The 22070-nt window shown below is 36.8% G+C and overlaps 1 protein-coding gene across 1 annotated transcript in view; it reads right to left on the bottom strand.

Moving 5' to 3' along the window:
* The window catches only part of LOC310901812 (ranBP2-like and GRIP domain-containing protein 3), a gene marked incomplete at its 3' end in the record, with an annotated part of 75395 nt that overhangs the window by 4150 nt on the left and 49175 nt on the right, over positions 1–22070 (bottom strand). The window contains exons 32-38 of the mRNA XM_083842227.1: positions 20630–20749; positions 19030–19140; positions 13551–13661; positions 9678–9797; positions 8078–8188; positions 2613–2723; positions 1012–1131 (exon numbers count right to left, since the gene is read on the bottom strand). Coding sequence (XP_083698353.1) covers positions 1012–1131; positions 2613–2723; positions 8078–8188; positions 9678–9797; positions 13551–13661; positions 19030–19140; positions 20630–20749 — 804 coding nt within the window. The remainder of the gene's footprint in view (positions 1–1011; positions 1132–2612; positions 2724–8077; positions 8189–9677; positions 9798–13550; positions 13662–19029; positions 19141–20629; positions 20750–22070) is intronic.

Below are 22070 nucleotides of genomic sequence, written 5' to 3'. Positions count from 1 at the left end.
CAACCTCTGCCTGGATAAATAAAATAGTCGTGGCTCTTTGTTGACTTGCGGCCCAACCTTTCCGCTTACAGGGGAAGAATAAGCACAATACCTCTTTAGGGATATAGGCACTACGTATTTGATTACTTCTCATAAAGAAATGACACAAAAAATGGAGTGCATGTTTCAAGAATGGTCTAATGGCCTTGGAAATAGAGAGGGTGAAAGTTTTCTTCTCGCAAGAATGACACTGTTACTGACCATGTTCTGTGAGAAAAGAATACGAGGCAAACTATAACCTCCATTTAAATATAAGTAACGTACTCTATGGATACAACAAACATCCCGATCATCATGTAAGTCCTCTGTGAATACTTCAGTTTGCACAAAAGAGAAGGACAAAGATTTTACTGAGACTAGGAAGCAGATGATTTTCATCAGACTCAAGAGCATCAGAACTGCAATTCACTGAAGGAGCAATGGTCAAAAGAGTTTACATAGCAATTTGCCTGTCAGCATTTAGGTCAGATTTAAGTCAAGTGAGAAGAAAACTTTAACTCTGTATTATTGTGAACCACTGTCTCAGCGTGTCTTTAAGAACAGAGAAAATATTCCTTTAATTAACACTTTCAAAAATAACTGAAGATACTGAGTAATCATGGAATTAGACATACACACGCTACTTTTTATTTAATAGAATCAGCAGAGCAATTCAGCACAGGGTGGCTTCCATTATAAAATACTTTCTCTCTATCCAATCTCAGTTTGCTTCAGAGGATATGGTTAGTCTTTCCTAAAATCACCTGTTGCTACAGGGTCAGAGGACTAACTCTAATTTCTTTAATACTGGAAAAGATCTGAGAGACTAAATTTCACGTGCTAGAAAATGAAGCAGAAAGTAATTACAACCATTCACACAATTCTTGTCTTACAGAAACAAAATCAGCAATTTTGCAAACAACTTGTTCAAACGTTTAAAATTGTTGACTGTAACTTCTAAAGCTACTAATAACAGGAAATAATTAATCTTGCCTGTTTTTTTAGGGAATCATTCTCCACCATCACAAAGGTAAATGATGACTTCAGTCTACTATTTTCCTGAGCCACTCCTCTCAAGGCGTCTCTCATTCGGTTCATTTCTGTCCTATAAAGCTATAGAAATATCAAATGTTAAAGCATGATTAACAAGAGTGTATTTTAGAAATAATTCTCAGCTAAGTTCCATTTTACTGTTAAAATAATAGGACAAACTTCCAAAGATCAAATTTGTAATTCTGCATGGTCCAATCTGCACATACAACCAGTAGTGAAGAAAGCAACATCCACACCACGTATTAAGAAGAAATAGAAAGAAAATGGGAGCCACGGCGTACAGCCTATGGATCTTATTTTTTTCCAGAAAATACCTAGATCTTCTCAATTGTACATTCCTCAGTTAAGTCACATGTGGGAAAGAACTGTGAATGAAAACAAATGTCAAAGCTTTTGTTTACACTTAGCTTTTCTTCTTAGCATCCATTTTAACCACAAACATGCCCAATTCTCTCTTTCTTGAATCTTTCAAATATTCTAACCATTCACTGATGATAGTTAAGACGCTTTAGTTCACCTGTACTTAAACACCTGTCCTGCAATGTCCAGGAATGTATCCAATACTTGTTACATTTCATTGAATTGGAAAAAAAAAAACCTTGTGAAACTCAACATAGTTATCTTTTAATATAATATTTTATAACATAATTTAATAATATAATTTAATACCAGGACATACCATTAAATTATAAGCAAAAACAGACAAAAAACAGCAACAAAGGAAAACTGAAATGACAATTACTTGTAACAGTCAAAAACCTGTGCGTCTTGAAAAAGAAACCAAGGAATGTGTCTTTTCTCCCCCTCACTGGAAATTTGTAATATAATTAAATATATGCCAGCAGATTCTGAAAAAAAAACAACACTGAGGCTTTGAAGCTGAGTATAAAACAAATGTTTTCAGAAAATAACGTTCCTTTTCTCAGAAACTGTGAGAAACTTCTATGTGAAAATAGCGCTTTGTTCAGAAGTGCTGTCTTTTGCACTAACAATTCAGCCATCCACTACATTTTCTTAAGCCTCGCTCTCAGACTGTTATCATGCTGCAAAAAGGACTTTAGTGGTAAATATAGAAACGATCTCATCGACAAACAAAAATGCTACAGATAGGCTCCAAGCGGAGTGCTCAACTACTTCCATTGAAAAGGCCGAACCTTTAGAGTTAACCAAGCCTAGGAAAGGCTTGCTCAGCTTGGGATGGAGCAGGAGCAAGGTGGCTTGAAACTGACCATAAACTTTCAAAACAGTCAGGGACAGCAGAATTACAAGTGAAAGGTTTTGCGAGAAAAAATTTGAATTAAGATTCTCAATTTCTCCAAACTACGTTACACAATGCTTTATAAGGCTTGCATATTCGGGGTTTGACAATAATTTCACAGTGCTTCAGGGATTTGGCAATAATTTCACAGGCCACTGGGTTGCTGTAGGTGGTGCCAGGATGTCTAAACCTTCCAATTCCATTATTAAATCGGGTACCATCCATATCATAATCAACTGTATCACTTCATTCCTCCTCATTCCACCTCATTCACAATCCTTACCTTAGCACTTTTTGATATTGCTGTCTGTTTTTCCTCGTTACGACGTTTACGTTGGGACACCACTCCTCCTGAATCATTGGACATCTGTGCCATTACCAATGCATGCTTCTGCTACAATAAAATGTAACAATGAATTATATTTCACTTGTTAACTATAAAGGAAGAAGGTACCTGGAAGAAGAAACCTTACCTGTAAATCATTTAACTGAGCTTGCATGCTTCTTGCATGATCTTCTAACTTCTTGTTGTATTCGTACACGCCTCTTAACTGAAAGAATCAAAAACCATTCAAATAGCTGTAGATTCAAAACTCACTTTTTGACTTAACCATCACATTGAAATCATTTGATGTGATTGCTAAATGATTAAAAGTTCAATTTTTTTCTTCTCAGCACGGACAGTGATAGAAACAAAATCACTGTCCACTTCCTCAACAAATCACGGGATGGCCGAGGTGGGAAGGGACCTCTGGAGACCATCTGGTCCAACCATCTTGTTTAAACGGGGCCACCCAGAGCAGGCTGCCCAGGACCACGTCCAGGCAGCTTGTGAAGATCTTCAAGGACGGGGACTCCTCAACCTCTCCAGGCAACCTCTGCCTGGATAAATAAAATAGTCGTGGCTCTTTGTTGACTTGCGGCCCAACCTTTCCGCTTACAGGGGAAGAATAAGCACAATACCTCTTTAGGGATATAGGCACTACGTATTTGATTACTTCTCATTAAGAAATGACACAAAAATGGAGTGCATGTTTCAAGAATGGTCTAATGGCCTTGGAAATAGAGAGGGTGAAAGTTTTCTTCTCGCAAGAATGACACTGTCACTGACCATGCTCTGTGAGAAAAGAATACGAGGCAAACTATAACCTCCATTTAAATATAAGTAACGTACTCTATGGATACAACAAACATCCCGATCATCATGTAAGTCCTCTGTGAATACTTCAGTTTGCACAAAAGAGAAGGACAAAGATTTTACTGAGACTAGGAAGCAGATGATTTTCATCAGACTCAAGAGCATCAGAACTACAATTCACTGAAGGAGCAATGGTCAAAAGAGTTTACGTAGCAATTTGCCTGTCAGCATTTAGGTCAGATTTAAGTCAAGTGAGAAGAAAACTTTAACTCTGTATTATTGTGAACCACTGTCTCAGCGTGTCTTTAAGAACAGAGAAAATATTCCTTTAATTAACACTTTCAAAAATAACTGAAGATACTGAGTAATCATGGAATTAGACATACACACGCTACTTTTTATTTAATAGAATCAGCAGAGCAATTCAGCACAGGGTGGCTTCCATTATAAAATACTTTCTCTCTATCCAATCTCAGTTTGCTTCAGAGGATATGGTTAGTCTTTCCTAAAATCACCTGTTGCTACAGGGTCAGAGGACTAACTCTAATTTCTTTAATACTGGAAAAGATCTGAGAGACTAAATTTCACGTGCTAGAAAATGAAGCAGAAAGTAATTACAACCATTCACACAATTCTTGTCTTACAGAAACAAAATCAGCAATTTTGCAAACAACTTGTTCAAACGTTTAAAATTGTTGACTGTAACTTCTAAAGCTACTAATAACAGGAAATAATTAATCTTGCCTGATTTTTTAGGAAATCATTCTCCACCATCACACAGGTAAATGATGACTTCAGTCTACTATTTTCCTGAGCCACTCCTCTCAAGGCGTCTCTCATTCGGTTCATTTCTGTCCTATAAAGCTATAGAAATATCAAATGTTAAAGCATGATTAACAAGAGCGTATTTTAGAAATAATTCTCAGCTAAGTTCCATTTTACTGTTAAAATAATAGGACAAACTTCCAATGATCAAATTTGTAATTCTGCATGGTCCAATCTGCACATACAACCAGTAGTGAAGAAAGCAACATCCACACCACGTATTAAGAAGAAATAGAAAGAAAACGGGAGCCACGGCGTACAGCCTATGGATCTTATTTTTTTCCAGAAAATACCTAGATCTTCTCAATTGTACATTCCCCAGTTAAGTCACATGTGGGAAAGAACTGTGAATGAAAACAAATGTCAAAGCTTTTGTTTACACTTAGCTTTTCTTCTTAGCATCCATTTTAACCACAAACATGCCCAATTCTCTCTTTCTTGAATCTTTCAAATATTCTAACCATTCACTGCTGATAGTTAAGACGCTTTAGTTCACCTGTACTTAAACACCTGTCCTGCAATGTCCAGGAATGTATCCAATACTTGTTACATTTCATTGAATTGGAAAAAAAAAACCCTTGTGAAACTCAACATAGTTATCTTTTAATATAATATTTTATATTATAATAATATAATTTAATACCAGGACATACCATTAAATTATAAGCAAAAACAGACAAAAAACAGCAACAAAGGAAAACTGAAATGACAATTACTTGTAACAGTCAAAAACCTGTGCGTCTTGAAAAAGAAACCAAGGAATGTGTCTTTTCTACCCCTCACTGGGAATTTATAATATAATTAAATATATGCCAGCAGATTCTGAAAAAAAGCAACACTGAGGCTTTGAAGCTGAGTATAAAACAAATGTTTTCAGAAAATAACGTTCCTTTTCTCAGAAACTGTGAGAAACTTCTATGTGAAAATAGCGCTTTGTTCAGAAGTGCTGTCTTTTGCACTAACAATTCAGCCATCCACTACATTTTCTTAAGCCTCGCTCTCAGACTGTTATCATGCTGCAAAAAGGACTTTAGTGGTAAATATAGAAACGATCTCATCGACAAACAAAAATGCTACAGATAGGCTCCAAGCGGACTGCTCAACTACTTCCATTATAAAGGCCGAACCTTTAGAGTTAACCAAGCCTAGGAAAGGCTTGCTCAGCTTGGGATGGAGCAGGAGCAAGGTGGCTTGAAACTGACCATAAACTTTCAAAACAGTCAGGGACAGCAGAATTACAAGTGAAAGGTTTTGCGAGAAAAAATTTGAATTAAGATTCTCAATTTCTCCAAACTACGTTACACAATGCTTTATAAGGCTTGCATATTCGGGGTTTGACAATAATTTCACAGTGCTTCAGGGATTTGGCAATAATTTCACAGGCCACTGGGTTGCTGTAGGTGGTGCCAGGATGTCTAAACCATCCAATTCCATTATTAAATCGGGTACCATCCATATCATAATCAACTGTATCACTTCATTCCTGCCAAATGTTTGTCTAGTCTGTTCTGAAGACCTGCAAATACTGGAAGCACCAGTCTTACTGATCTCTCTGACCCAGTGTTTGACTGCTTTTGTTTTAATCTAGTTTTTCCTCATACTTACCCTGCCACTACTTCTATCACAGACATGGAAAAAAAAAAAGATTAGTTTCTTTCTCTTTGTGGCAGCCTTTTATGTAGCCAAAGATTGGCATGTTCACGTGTCCCTGCATTTGTTCATCACCCTGTACGTGTACACATGATATTTCTGTTCAAATGCAATACTGCACACTCTTGCCTCTGAAGCATTGCGCTTTTCTCAGACCTACTACCTCTTCAATTTGTCAAGATCAATTTTAATCCTAACCTTCTTTTTCAGCATGCTTGAAATTCTCCCTCGCTTGCTATTCGCTTCAAGTTTAACAAGCGTGCTCTTTCTCACCATCACACTTCTCATTGAAAACACCCAATACTGGACCCAAAAGAGACTATTCCAGAATCTACTATGTACATTCCTTCAGCTGTGAAACACTGTCTCACTACACCTTACCACCAACCTTACTTCAGCTGTCATACTTTTCTAATATGATTATGAAAACGCCACGTAAAACTGTACCAGAAACAATACAGCAAAGTCTAGACATACATATAACTAGTACTCCTCTACTAGCCATGCCTGTTACCTTGTCCTAATGGAAATCACACTGATTTGACAATTTAGGATTAACACAAGCTCGTTGCCATTTACTGCAGTGTTTTTGGCATGGCACTTCGCATGGTTTGTTCATAGCTTGCCAGGACATATATTTATTTATTTAGCTGAGAACCAACATTAAGTTGATGGCTGTGTAACTCTTTCCCATTTGAAAAGAACGGCATCAGATTTTTCTAGTTGACTCCACTTGACCTCCACAAGTTTTTACAGATAACCACTAACTGCTCCTGGCTTTTCAACACTTCTCTAACCTGTGTGACACTTTTAAAGCCACTTGTGTTTTTTCTAAAGACATCTTTAAAATCACTTTTATGGATTTGAACCATCTATCTTAACACATTCCTTCCCTATTGAAAGTTGAGGTCCTGCTCCCCTGACACCTTTCTCCCTTTTTTTCCTGTATCTACATACTCCCTCAATGGCTTGTGCATCCTCCCTCAATGGCTTAATGATCTGTGCATGTGGAAATCCTCATTTTGATACATGTGATACACTCCTTTGCTTTATTTCATACAATCTACTTATGCTAAATTTTAACTGTGTAAGTAGCACCGTTAGAAGAATAAAGACTTCATGACATTGTCATTCTGTCCCTCTACTACAACTGTACAGAAAAACTCTGTGAAAGGTATCCAGAGGTTCCTGAAGACAGGCTGCACAAACAGCTCTTTAAAACCTTCACAGGTCTTCTTGTATCTACCTTCAGACAACTGTTCTTCTCTTCACTCAGAATTATAACTACTGATGCTGCTCATATATCACTTGCGACTAAAGTACGCTAAAACCTACGTACACAGAGAAATATGTTGGCTATATAGAGACAGTACAGTTTTAAGGCATCTGATATAGATCAAGTAGAATGGTGTGAATATCTCTCTTTCTCATTTCAGTTTAGCCTCTAGCGGGAGAAAGTCATTACCAGTCGGGAAATGTTGGCAGAGTGCTAGCAGAGGACTTGCTACTGACTGGAATAACATGGAGACAGAAAGTATTTCATTAAGTGATGCAAGAAGGTATTTTAAGGAAAACAAGGTGATCCTTTTGGAACTATATATGAACACTGCATTTATTCTTTCCCACATTAAAGACCATTTCCCCAAAGTATAACAGCAGTACAATCATCTCTGGCTTATAAAATTAAAATTTGTTATCTGACTTCTCTAACTACATTTCAGCTGGTTTTATTCATAAAAGACAGTGTTGTACTGTAGCAGTAACCAGAATAAGTTTAAGATTTGCTCTGACACAGCAGAAGAAAACAGTTACAGTGCAGGCAGAATATAATTTTAATTCATAGTTGAGAGATAACATGAGAGGAAGAAGAAAACAGCTAAATAAGCAAAAAACATATACATACACAATATAAAATTCAAAAGACATTTTTAGCAACATACTTTATTCTTTCAGTTGACTATCTGTGTCTCCCAATATAGTGTCTACCTATTCCTACTGTAATTAACTCACTAAAAAAAATCAATAAAAATCATTTTATTTTTCTAATTTCTAGCATTTTCTAATTTCTAGCAGATACATAACGTTCTACTGCCTAAAGTCTTTCAAACAGATCTTTCACCTTGCCCAATTCTTACCTTAGCACTTTTTGATATTGCTGTCTCTTTTTCCTCGTTACCACGTTTACGTTGGTACACCACTCCTCCTGACACATTGGACATCTGTGCCATTACCAATGCATGCTTCTGCTACAATAAAATGTAACAATGAATTATATTTCACTTGTTAACTATAAAGGAAGAAGGTACCTGGAAGAAGAAACCTTACCTGTAAATCATTTAACTGAGCTTGCATGCTTCTTGCATGATCTTCTAACTTCTTGTTGTATTCATACATGCCACTTAACTGAAAGAATCAAAAACCATTCAAATAGCTGTAGATTCAAAACTCACTTTTTGACTTAACCATCACATTGAAATCATTTGATGTGATTGCTAAATGATTAAAAGTTCAATTTTTTTCTTCTCAGCATGGACAGTGATAGAAACAAAATCACTGTCCACTTCCTCAACAAATCACGGGATGGCCGAGGTGGGAAGGGACCTCTGGAGACCATCTGGTCCAACCATCTTGTTTAAACGGGGCCACCCAGAGCAGGCTGCCCAGGACCACGTCCAGGCAGCTTGTGAAGATCTTCAAGGACGGGGACTCCTCAACCTCTCCAGGCAACCTCTGCCTGGATAAATAAAATAGTCGTGGCTCTTTGTTGACTTGCGGCCCAACCTTTCCGCTTACAGGGGAAGAATAAGCACAATACCTCTTTAGGGATATAGGCACTACGTATTTGATTACTTCTCATAAAGAAATGACACAAAAAATGGAGTGCATGTTTCAAGAATGGTCTAATGGCCTTGGAAATAGAGAGGGTGAAAGTTTTCTTCTCGCAAGAATGACACTGTTACTGACCATGCTCTGTGAGAAAAGAATACGAGGCAAACTATAACCTCCATTTAAATATAAGTAACGTACTCTATGGATACAACAAACATCCCGATCATCATGTAAGTCCTCTGTGAATACTTCAGTTTGCACAAAAGAGAAGGACAAAGATTTTACTGAGACTAGGAAGCAGATGATTTTCATCAGACTCAAGAGCATCAGAACTACAATTCACTGAAGGAGCAATGGTCAAAAGAGTTTACGTAGCAATTTGCCTGTCAGCATTTAGGTCAGATTTAAGTCAAGTGAGAAGAAAACTTTAACTCTGTATTATTGTGAACCACTGTCTCAGCGTGTCTTTAAGAACAGAGAAAATATTCCTTTAATTAACACTTTCAAAAATAACTGAAGATACTGAGTAATCATGGAATTAGAAATACACATACTACTTTTTATTTAATAGAATCAGCAGAGCAATTCAGCACAGGGTGGCTTTCATTATAAAATACTTTCTCTCTATCCAATCTCAGTTTGCTTCAGAGGATATGGTTAGTCTTTCCTAAAATCACCTGTTGCTACAGGGTCAGAGGACTAACTCTAATTTCTTTAATACTGGAAAAGATCTGAGAGACTAAATTTCACGTGCTAGAAAATGAAGCAGAAAGTAATTACAACCATTCACACAATTCTTGTCTTACAGAAACAAAATCAGCAATTTTGCAAACAACTTGTTCAAACGTTTAAAATTGTTGACTGTAACTTCTAAAGCTACTAATAACAGGAAATAATTAATCTTGCCTGTTTTTTTAGGGAATCATTCTCATCCATCATAGACTTAAATGATGACTTCAGTTTACTATTTTCCTCAGCCACTCCTCTCAAGGTTTCTTTCATTCGGTTCATTTCGGTATCAGGTTGCTATAGAAATATCAAATGTTAAAGCATGATTAACAAGAGCGTATTTTAGAAATAATTCTCAACTAAGTTCCATTTTCCTGTTAAAATAACAGGACAAACTTCCAAAGATCAAATTTGTAATTCTGCATGGTCCAATCTGCACATACAACCAGTAGTGAAGAAAGCAACATCCACACCACGTAGTAAGAAGAAATAGAAAGAAAATGGGAGCCACGGCGTACAGCCTATGGATCTTATTTTTTTTCCAGAAAATACCTAGATCTTCTCAATTGTACATTCCTCAGTTAAGTCACATGTGGGAAAGAACTGTGAATGAAAACAAATGTCAAAGCTTTTGTTTACACTTAGCTTTTCTTCTTAGCATCCATTTTAACCACAAACATGCCCAATTCTCTCTTTCTTGAATCTTTCAAATATTCTAACCATTCACTGATGATAGTTAAGACGCTTTAGTTCACCTGTACTTAAACACCTTTCCTGCAATGTCCAGGAATGTATCCAATACTTGTTACATTTCATTGAATTGGAAAAAAAAAACCCTTTTGAAACTCAACATAGTTATCTTTTAATATAATATTTTATAACATAATTTAATAATATAATTTAATACCAGGACATACCATTAAATTATAAGCAAAAACAGACAAAAAAACAGCAACAAAGGAAAACTGAAATGACAATTACTTGTAACAGTCAAAAACCTGTACGTCTTGAAAAAGAAACCAAGGAATGTGTCTTTTCTCCCCCTCACTGGAAATTTGTAATATAATTAAATATATGCCAGCAGATTCTGAAAAAAAAAACCAACACTGAGGCTTTGAAGCTGAGTATAAAACAAATGTTTTCAGAAAATAACGTTCCTTTTCTCAGAAACTGTGAGAATCTTCTATGTGAAAATAGCGCCTTGTTCAGAAGTGCTGTCTTTTGCACTAACAATTCAGCCATCCACTACATTTTCTTAAGCCTCGCTCTCAGACTGTTATCATGCTGCAAAAAGGACTTTAGTGGTAAATATAGAAACGATCTCATCAACAAACAAAAATGCTACAGATAGGCTCCAAGCGGACAGCTCAACTACTTCCATTGAAAAGGCCGAACCTTTAGAGTTAACCAAGCCTAGGAAAGGCTTGCTCAGCTTGGGATGGAGCAGGAGCAAGGTGGCTTGAAACTGACCATAAACTTTCAAAACAGTCAGGGACAGCAGAATTACAAGTGAAAGGTTTTGCGAGAAAAAATTTGAATTAAGATTCTCAATTTCTCCAAACTACGTTACACAATGCTTTATAAGGCTTGCATATTCAGGGTTTGACAATAATTTCACAGTGCTTCAGGGATTTGGCAATAATTTCACAGGCCACTGGGTTGCTGTAGGTGGTGCCAGGATGTCTAAACCATCCAATTCCATTATTAAATCGGGTACCATCCATATCATAATCAACTGTATCACTTCATTCCTGCCAAATGTTTGTCTAGTCTGTTCTGAAGACCTGCAAATACTGGAAGCACCAGTCTTACTGACCTCTCTGACCCAGTGGTTGACTGCTTTTGTTTTAATCTAGTTTTTCCTCATACTTACCCTGCCACTACTTCTATCACAGACATGGAAAAAAAAAAGATTACTTTCTTTCTCTTTGTGGCAGCCTTTTATGTAGCCAAAGATTGGCATGTTCACGTGTCCCTGCATTTGTTCATCACCCTGCATGTGTACAGATGATATTTCTGTTCAAATGCAATACTGCACACTCTTGCCTCTGAAGCATTGCGCTTTTCTCAGACCTACTACCTCTTCAATTTGTCAAGATCAATTTTAATCCTAACCTTCTTTTTCAGCATGCTTGAAATTCTCCCTCGCTTGCTATTCGCTTCAAGTTTAACAAGCGTGCTCTTTCTCACCATCACACTTCTCACTGAAAACACCCAATACTGGACCCAAAAGAGACTATTCCAGAATCTACTATGTACATTCCTTCAGCTGTGAAACACTGTCTCACTACACCTTACCACCAACCTTACTTCAGCTGTCATACTTTTCTAATATGATTATGAAAACGCCACGTAAAACTGTACCAGAAACAATACAGCAAAGTCTAGACATACATATAACTAGTACTCCTCTACTAGCCATGCCTGTTACCTTGTCCTAATGGAAATCACACTGATTTGACAATTTAGGATTAACACAAGCTCGTTGCCATTTACTGCAGTGTTTTTGGCATGGCACTTCGCATGGTTTGTTCATAGCTTGCCAGGACATATATTTATTTATTTAGCTGAGAACCAACATTAAGTTGATGGCTGTGTAACTCTTTCCCATTTGAAAAGAACGGCATCAGATTTTTCTAGTTGACTCCACTTGACCTCCACAAGTTTTTACAGATAACCACTAACTGCTCCTGGCTTTTCAACACTTCTCTAACCTGTGTGACACTTTTAAAGCCACTTGTGTTTTTTCTAAAGACATCTTTAAAATCACTTTTATGGATTTGAACCATCTATCTTAACACATTCCTTCCCTATTGAAAGTTGAGGTCCTGCTCCCCTGACACCTTTCTCCCTTTTTTTCCTGTATCTACATACTCCCTCAATGGCTTGTGCATCCTCCCTCAATGGCTTAATGATCTGTGCATGTGGAAATCCTCATTTTGATACATGTGATACACTCCTTTGCTTTATTTCATACAATCTACTTATGCTAAATTTTAACTGTGTAAGTAGCACCGTTAGAAGAATAAAGACTTCATGACATTGTCATTCTGTCCCTCTACTACAACTGTACAGAAAAACTCTGTGAAAGGTATCCAGAGGTTCCTGAAGACAGGCTGCACAAACAGCTCTTTAAAACCTTCACAGGTCTTCTTGTATCTACCTTCAGACAACTGTTCTTCTCTTCACTCAGAATTATAACTACTGATGCTGCTCATATATCACTTGCGACTAAAGTACGCTAAAACCTACGTACACAGAGAAATATGTTGGCTATATAGAGACAGTACAGTTTTAAGGCATCTGATATAGATCAAGTAGAATGGTGTGAATATCTCTCTTTCTCATTTCAGTTTAGCCTCTAGCGGGAGAAAGTCATTACCAGTCGGGAAATGTTGGCAGAGTACTAGCAGAGGACTTGCTACTGACTGGAATAACATGGAGACAGAAAGTATTTCATTAAGTGATGCAAGAAGGTATTTTAAGGAAAACAAGGTGATCCTTTTGGAACTATATATGAACACTGCATTTATTCTTTCCCACATTAAAGACCATTTCCCCAAAGTATAACAGCAGTACAATCATCTCTGGCTTATCAAATTAAAATTTGTTATCTGACTTCTCTAACTACATTTCAGCTGGTTTTATTCATAAAGGACAGTGTTGTACTGTAGCAGTAACCAGAATAAGTTTAAGATTTGCTCTGACACAGCAGAAGAAAACAGTTACAGTGCAGGCAGAATATAATTTTAATTCATAGTTGAGAGATAACATGAGAGGAAGAAGAAAACATAGCTAAATAAGCAAAAAACATGTACATACACAATATAAAATTCAAAAGACATTTTTAGCAACATACTTTATTCTTTCAGTTGACTGTTTCTCCCAATATAGTGTCTACCTATTCCTACTGTAATTAACTCACTAAAAAAAATCAATAAAAATTATTTTATTTTTCTAATTTCTAGCATTTTCTAATTTCTAGCAGATACATAACGTTCTACTGCCTAAAGTCTTTCAAACAGATCTTTCACCTTGCCCAGTCCTTACCTTATCACTTTTTGATGCTCCTGTCTCATTTTTCTCCATACCACGTTTACGTGAGCGCACCACTTGTCCTGAATCATTAGACTTCTGTGTCATTACCAATGCATGCTTCTGCTACAATAAAACGTAACAATGAATTATATTTCACTTGTTAACTATAAAGGAAGAAGGTACCTGGAAGAAGAAACCTTACCTTTGAATCATTTAACTGAGCTTGCATGCTTCTTGCTCGATCTTCTAACTTCTTGTTCTGTTCTTTCGCGTCACTTAACTGAAAGAATCAAAAACCATTCAAATAGCTGTAGATACAAAACACACTTTTTGACTTAACCATCACACTGAAATCATTTGATGTGATTGCTAAAAATTCAATTTTTTTCTTCTCAGCATGGACAGTGATAGAAACAAAATCACTGTCCACTTCCTCAACAAATCACGGGATGGCCGAGGTGGGAAGGGACCTCTGGAGACCATCTGGTCCAACCATCTTGTTTAAACAGGGCCACCCAGAGCAGGCTGCCCAGGACCACGTCCAGGCAGCTTGTGAAGATCTTCAAGGACGGGGACTCCTCAACCTCTCCAGGCAACCTCTGCCTGGATAAATAAAATAGTCGTGGCTCTTTGTTGACTTGCGGCCCAACCTTTCCGCTTACAGGGGAAGAATAAGCACAATACCTCTTTAGGGATATAGGCACTACATATTTGATTACTTCTCATAAAGAAATGACACAAAAAATGGAGTGCATGTTTCAAGAATGGTCTAATGGCCTTGGAAATAGAGAGGGTGAAAGTTTTCTTCTCGCAAGAATGACACTGTCACTGACCATGCTCTGTGAGAAAAGAATACGAGGCAAACTATAACCTCCATTTAAATATAAGTAACGTACTCTATGGATACAACAAACATCCCGATCATCATGTAAGTCCTCTGTGAATACTTCAGTTTGCACAAAAGAGGAGGACAAAGATTTTACTGAGACTAGGAAGCAGATGATTTTCATCAGACTCAAGAGCATCAGAACTGCAATTCACTGAAGGAGCAATGGTCAAAAGAGTTTACGTAGCAATTTGCCTGTCAGCATTTAGGTCAGATTTAAGTCAAGTGAGAAGAAAACTTTAACTCTGTATTATTGTGAACCACTGTCTCAGCGTGTCTTTAAGAACAGAGAAAATATTCCTTTAATTAACACTTTCAAAAATAACTGAAGATACTGAGTAATCATGGAATTAGAAATACACATACTACTTTTTATTTAATAGAATCAGCAGAGCAATTCAGCACAGGGTGGCTTTCATTATAAAATACTTTCTCTCTATCCAATCTCAGTTTGCTTCAGAGGATATGGTTAGTCTTTCCTAAAATCACCCGTTGCTACAGGGTCAGAGGACTAACTCTAATTTCTTTAATACTGGAAAAAATCTGAGAGACTAAATTTCACGTGCTAGAAAATGAAGCAGAAAGTAATTACAACCATTCACACAATTCTTGTCTTACAGAAACAAAATCAGCAATTTTGCAAACAACTTGTTCAAACGTTTAAAATTGTTGACTGTAACTTCTAAAGCTACTAATAACAGGAAATAATTAATCTTGCCTGTTTTTTTAGGGAATCATTCTCATCCATCACAGACTTAAATGATGACTTCAGTTTACTATTTTCCTCAGCCACTCCTCTCAAGGTTTCTTTCATTCGGTTCATTTCGGTATCAGGTTGCTATAGAAATATCAAATGTTAAAGCATGATTAACAAGAGCTTTTAGAAATAATCTTTTAGAAATAATTCTCAACTAAGTTCCATTTTACTGTTAAAATAACAGGACAAACTTCCAAAGATCAAATTTGTAATTCTGCATGGTCCAATCTGCACATACAACCAGTAGTGAAGAAAGCAACATCCACACCACGTAGTAAGAAGAAATAGAAGGAAAATGGGAGCCACGGCGTACAGCCTATGGATCTTATTTTTTTTCCAGAAAATACCTAGATCTTCTCAATTGTACATTCCTCAGTTAAGTCACATGTGGGAAAGAACTGTGAATGAAAACAAATGTCAAAGCTTTTGTTTACACTTAGCTTTTCTTCTTAGCATCCATTTTAACCACAAACATGCCCAATTCTCTCTTTCTTGAATCTTTCAAATATTCTAACCATTCACTGATGATAGTTAAGACGCTTTAGTTCACCTGTACTTAAACACCTGTCCTGCAATGTCCAGGAATGTATCCAATACTTGTTACATTTCATTGAATTGGAAAAAAAAAAAAAAACCTTGTGAAACTCAACATAGTTATCTTTTAATATAATATTTTATAACATAATTTAATAATATAATTTAATACCAGGACATACCATTAAATTATAAGCAAAAACAGACAAAAAACAGCAACAAAGGAAAACTGAAATGACAATTACTTGTAACAGTCAAAAACCTGTGCGTCTTGAAAAAGAAACCAAGGAATGTGTCTTTTCTCCCCCTCACTGGAAATTTGTAATATAATTAAATATATGCCAGCAGATTCTGAAAAAAAAAACCAACACTGAGGCTTTGAAGCTGAGTATAAAACAAATGTTTTCAGAAAATAACGTTCCTTTTCTCAGAAACTGTGAGAATCTTCTATGTGAAAATAGCGCCTTGTTCAGAAGTGCTGTCTTTTGCACTAACAATTCAGCCATCCACTACATTTTCTTAAGCCTCGCTCTCAGACTGTTATCATGCTGCAAAAAGGACTTTAGTGGTAAATATAGAAACGATCTCATCGACAAACAAAAATGCTACATATAGGCTCCAAGCGGACAGCTCAACTACTTCCATTGAAAAGGCCGAACCTTTAGAGTTAACCAAGCCTAGGAAAGGCTTGCTCAGCTTGGGATGGAGCAGGAGCAAGGTGGCTTGAAACTGACCATAAACTTTCAAAACAGTCAGGGACAGCAGAATTACAAGTGAAAGGTTTTGCGAGAAAAAATTTGAATTAAGATTCTCAATTTCTCCAAACTACGTTACACAATGCTTTATAAGGCTTGCATATTCGGGGTTTGACAATAATTTCACAGTGCTTCAGGGATTTGGCAATAATTTCACAGGCCACTGGGTTGCTGTAGGTGGTGCCAGGATGTCTAAACCATCCAATTCCATTATTAAATCGGGTACCATCCATATCATAATCAACTGTATCACTTCATTCCTGCCAAATGTTTGTCTAGTCTGTTCTGAAGACCTGCAAATACTGGAAGCACCAGTCTTACTGACCTCTCTGACCCAGTGGTTGACTGCTTTTGTTTTAATCTAGTTTTTCCTCATACTTACCCTGCCACTACTTCTATCACAGACATGGAAAAAAAAAAGATTACTTTCTTTCTCTTTGTGGCAGCCTTTTATGTAGCCAAAGATTGGCATGTTCACGTGTCCCTGCATTTGTTCATCACCCTGCATGTGTACAGATGATATTTCTGTTCAAATGCAATACTGCACACTCTTGCCTCTGAAGCATTGCGCTTTTCTCAGACCTACTACCTCTTCAATTTGTCAAGATCAATTTTAATCCTAACCTTCTTTTTCAGCATGCTTGAAATTCTCCCTCGCTTGCTATTCGCTTCAAGTTTAACAAGCGTGCTCTTTCTCACCATCACACTTCTCACTGAAAACACCCAATACTGGACCCAAAAGAGACTATTCCAGAATCTACTATGTACATTCCTTCAGCTGTGAAACACTGTCTCACTACACCTTACCACCAACCTTATTTCAGCTGTCATACTTTTCTAATATGATTATGAAAACGCCACGTAAAACTGTACCAGAAACAATACAGCAAAGTCTAGACATACATATAACTAGTACTCCTCTACTAGCCATGCCTGTTACCTTGTCCTAATGGAAATCACACTGATTTGACAATTTAGGATTAACACAAGCTCGTTGCCATTTACTGCAGTGTTTTTGGCATGGCACTTCGCATGGTTTGTTCATAGCTTGCCAGGACATATATTTATTTATTTAGCTGAGAACCAACATTAAGTTGATGGCTGTGTAACTCTTTCCCATTTGAAAAGAACGGCATCAGATTTTTCTAGTTGACTCCACTTGACCTCCACAAGTTTTTACAGATAACCACTAACTGCTCCTGGCTTTTCAACACTTCTCTAACCTGTGTGACACTTTTAAAGCCACTTGTGTTTTTTCTAAAGACATCTTTAAAATCACTTTTATGGATTTGAACCATCTATCTTAACACATTCCTTCCCTATTGAAAGTTGAGGTCCTGCTCCCCTGACACCTTTCTCCCTTTTTTTCCTGTATCTACATACTCCCTCAATGGCTTGTGCATCCTCCCTCAATGGCTTAATGATCTGTGCATGTGGAAATCCTCATTTTGATACATGTGATACACTCCTTTGCTTTATTTCATACAATCTACTTATGCTAAATTTTAACTGTGTAAGTAGCACCGTTAGAAGAATAAAGACTTCATGACATTGTCATTCTGTCCCTCTACTACAACTGTACAGAAAAACTCTGTGAAAGGTATCCAGAGGTTCCTGAAGACAGGCTGCACAAACAGCTCTTTAAAACCTTCACAGGTCTTCTTGTATCTACCTTCAGACAACTGTTCTTCTCTTCACTCAGAATTATAACTACTGATGCTGCTCATATATCACTTGCGACTAAAGTACGCTAAAACCTACGTACACAGAGAAATATGTTGGCTATATAGAGACAGTACAGTTTTAAGGCATCTGATATAGATCAAGTAGAATGGTGTGAATATCTCTCTTTCTCATTTCAGTTTAGCCTCTAGCGGGAGAAAGTCATTACCAGTCGGGAAATGTTGGCAGAGTGCTAGCAGAGGACTTGCTACTGACTGGAATAACATGGAGACAGAAAGTATTTCATTAAGTGATGCAAGAAGGTATTTTAAGGAAAACAAGGTGATCCTTTTGGAACTATATATGAACACTGCATTTATTCTTTCCCACATTAAAGACCATTTCCCCAAAGTATAACAGCAGTACAATCATCTCTGGCTTATCAAATTAAAATTTGTTATCTGACTTCTCTAACTACATTTCAGCTGGTTTTATTCATAAAGGACAGTGTTGTACTGTAGCAGTAACCAGAATAAGTTTAAGATTTGCTCTGACACAGCAGAAGAAAACAGTTACAGTGCAGGCAGAATATAATTTTAATTCATAGTTGAGAGATAACATGAGAGGAAGAAGAAAACATAGCTAAATAAGCAAAAAACATGTACATACACAATATAAAATTCAAAAGACATTTTTAGCAACATACTTTATTCTTTCAGTTGACTGTTTCTCCCAATATAGTGTCTACCTATTCCTACTGTAATTAACTCACTAAAAAAAATCAATAAAAATTATTTTATTTTTCTAATTTCTAGCATTTTCTAATTTCTAGCAGATACATAACGTTCTACTGCCTAAAGTCTTTCAAACAGATCTTTCACCTTGCCCAGTCCTTACCTTATCACTTTTTGATGCTCCTGTCTCATTTTTCTCCATACCACGTTTACGTGAGCGCACCACTTGTCCTGAATCATTAGACTTCTGTGTCATTACCAATGCATGCTTCTGCTACAATAAAACGTAACAATGAATTATATTTCACTTGTTAACTATAAAGGAAGAAGGTACCTGGAAGAAGAAACCTTACCTTTGAATCATTTAACTGAGCTTGCATGCTTCTTGCTCGATCTTCTAACTTCTTGTTCTGTTCTTTCGCGTCACTTAACTGAAAGAATCAAAAACCATTCAAATAGCTGTAGATTCAAAACTCACTTTTTGACTTAACCATCACACTGAAATCATTTGATGTGATTGCTAAATGATTAAAAGTTCAATTTTTTTCTTCTCAGCACGGACAGTGATAGAAACAAAATCACTGTCCACTTCCTCAACAAATCACGGGATGGCCGAGGTGGGAAGGGACCTCTGGAGACCATCTGGTCCAACCATCTTGTTTAAACAGGGCCACCCAGAGCAGGCTGCCCAGGACCACGTCCAGGCAGCTTGTGAAGATCTTCAAGGACGGGGACTCCTCAACCTCTCCAGGCAACCTCTGCCTGGATAAATAAAATAGTCGTGGCTCTTTGTTGACTTGCGGCCCAACCTTTCCGCTTACAGGGGAAGAATAAGCACAATACCTCTTTAGGGATATAGGCACTACGTATTTGATTACTTCTCATAAAGAAATGACACAAAAAATGGAGTGCATGTTTCAAGAATGGTCTAATGGCCTTGGAAATAGAGAGGGTGAAAGTTTTCTTCTCGCAAGAATGACACTGTTACTGACCATGCTCTGTGAGAAAAGAATACGAGGCAAACTATAACCTCCATTTAAATATAAGTAACGTACTCTATGGATACAACAAACATCCCGATCATCATGTAAGTCCTCTGTGAATACTTCAGTTTGCACAAAAGAGGAGGACAAAGATTTTACTGAGACTAGGAAGCAGATGATTTTCATCAGACTCAAGAGCATCAGAACTGCAATTCACTGAAGGAGCAATGGTCAAAAGAGTTTACGTAGCAATTTGCCTGTCAGCATTTAGGTCAGATTTAAGTCAAGTGAGAAGAAAACTTTAACTCTGTATTATTGTGAACCACTGTCTCAGCGTGTCTTTAAGAACAGAGAAAATATTCCTTTAATTAACACTTTCAAAAATAACTGAAGATACTGAGTAATCATGGAATTAGACATACACACGCTACTTTTTATTTAATAGAATCAGCAGAGCAATTCAGCACAGGGTGGCTTCCATTATAAAATACTTTCTCTCTATCCAATCTCAGTTTGCTTCAGAGGATATGGTTAGTCTTTCCTAAAATCACCTGTTGCTACAGGGTCAGGGGACTAACTCTAATTTCTTTAATACTGGAAAAGATCTGAGAGACTAAATTTCACGTGCTACAAAATGAAGCAGAAAGTAATTACAACCATTCACACAATTCTTGTCTTACAGAAACAAAATCAGCAATTTTGCAAACAACTTGTTCAAACGTTTAAAATTGTTGACTGTAACTTCTAAAGCTACTAATAACAGGAAATAATTAATCTTGCCTGTTTTTTTAGGGATTCATTCTCATCCATCACAGTGTTATACGATGACTTCAGTGTGCTATTTTCCTTACCCACTTCTATCACGGTTTCTCTCATTCGGTTCATTTCTGTCATATATAGCTATAGAAATATCAAATGTTAAAGCATGATTAACAAGAGCGTATTTTAGAAATAATTCTCAACTAAGTTCCATTTTACTGTTAAAATAATAGGACAAACTTCCAAAGATCAAATTTGTAATTCTGCATGGTCCAATCTGCACATACGACCAGTAGTGAAGAAAGCAACATCCACACCACGTATTAAGAAGAAATAGAAAGAAAATGGGAGCCACGGCGTACAGCCTATGGATCTTATTTTTTTTCCAGAAAATACCTAGATCTTCTCAATTGTACATTCCTCAGTTAAGTCACATGTGGGAAAGAACTGTGAATGAAAACAAATGTCAAAGCTTTTGTTTACACTTAGCTTTTCTTCTTAGCATCCATTTTAACCACAAACATGCCCAATTCCCTCTTTCTTGAATCTTTCAAATATTCTAACCATTCACTGATGATAGTTAAGACACTTTAGTTCACCTGTACTTAAACACCTTTCCTGCAATGTCCAGGAATGTATCCAATACTTGTTACATTTCATTGAATTGGAAAAAAAAAAAAAAACCTTGTGAAACTCAACATAGTTATCTTTTAATATAATATTTTATAACATAATTTAATAATATAATTTAATACCAGGACATACCATTAAATTATAAGCAAAAACAGACAAAAAACAGCAACAAAGGAAAACTGAAATGACAATTACTTGTAACAGTCAAAAACCTGTGCGTCTTGAAAAAGAAACCAAGGAATGTGTCTTTTCTCCCCCTCACTGGAAATTTGTAATATAATTAAATATATGCCAGCAGATTCTGAAAAAAAACAACACTGAGGCTTTGAAGTTGAGTATAAAACAAATGTTTTCAGAAAATAACGTTCCTTTTCTCAGAAACTGTGAGAATCTTCTATGTGAAAATAGCGCCTTGTTCAGAAGTGCTGTCTTTTGCACTAACAATTCAGCCATCCACTACATTTTCTTAAGCCTCGCTCTCAGACTGTTATCATGCTGCAAAAAGGACTTTAGTGGTAAATATAGAAACGATCTCATCGACAAAGAAAAATGCTACAGATAGGCTCCAAGCGGACTGCTCAACTACTTCCATTGAAAAGGCCGAACCTTTAGAGTTAACCAAGCCTAGGAAAGGCTTGCTCAGCTTGGGATGGAGCAGGAGCAAGGTGGCTTGAAACTGACCATAAACTTTCAAAACAGTCAGGGACAGCAGAATTACAAGTGAAAGGTTTTGCGAGAAAAAATTTGAATTAAGATTCTCAATTTCTCCAAACTACATTACACAATGCTTTATAAGGCTTGCATAACTATAACAGAAGAAGGTACCTGT

This window comes from Anser anser (assembly GCF_964211835.1).
Source record: "Anser anser genome assembly, chromosome: 1".
In the NCBI taxonomy this organism is placed as follows: domain Eukaryota; kingdom Metazoa; phylum Chordata; class Aves; order Anseriformes; family Anatidae; genus Anser; species Anser anser.
The sequence above is the reverse complement of the archived record's forward strand: the minus strand, read 5'-3'. Positions and strand labels throughout refer to the sequence as shown.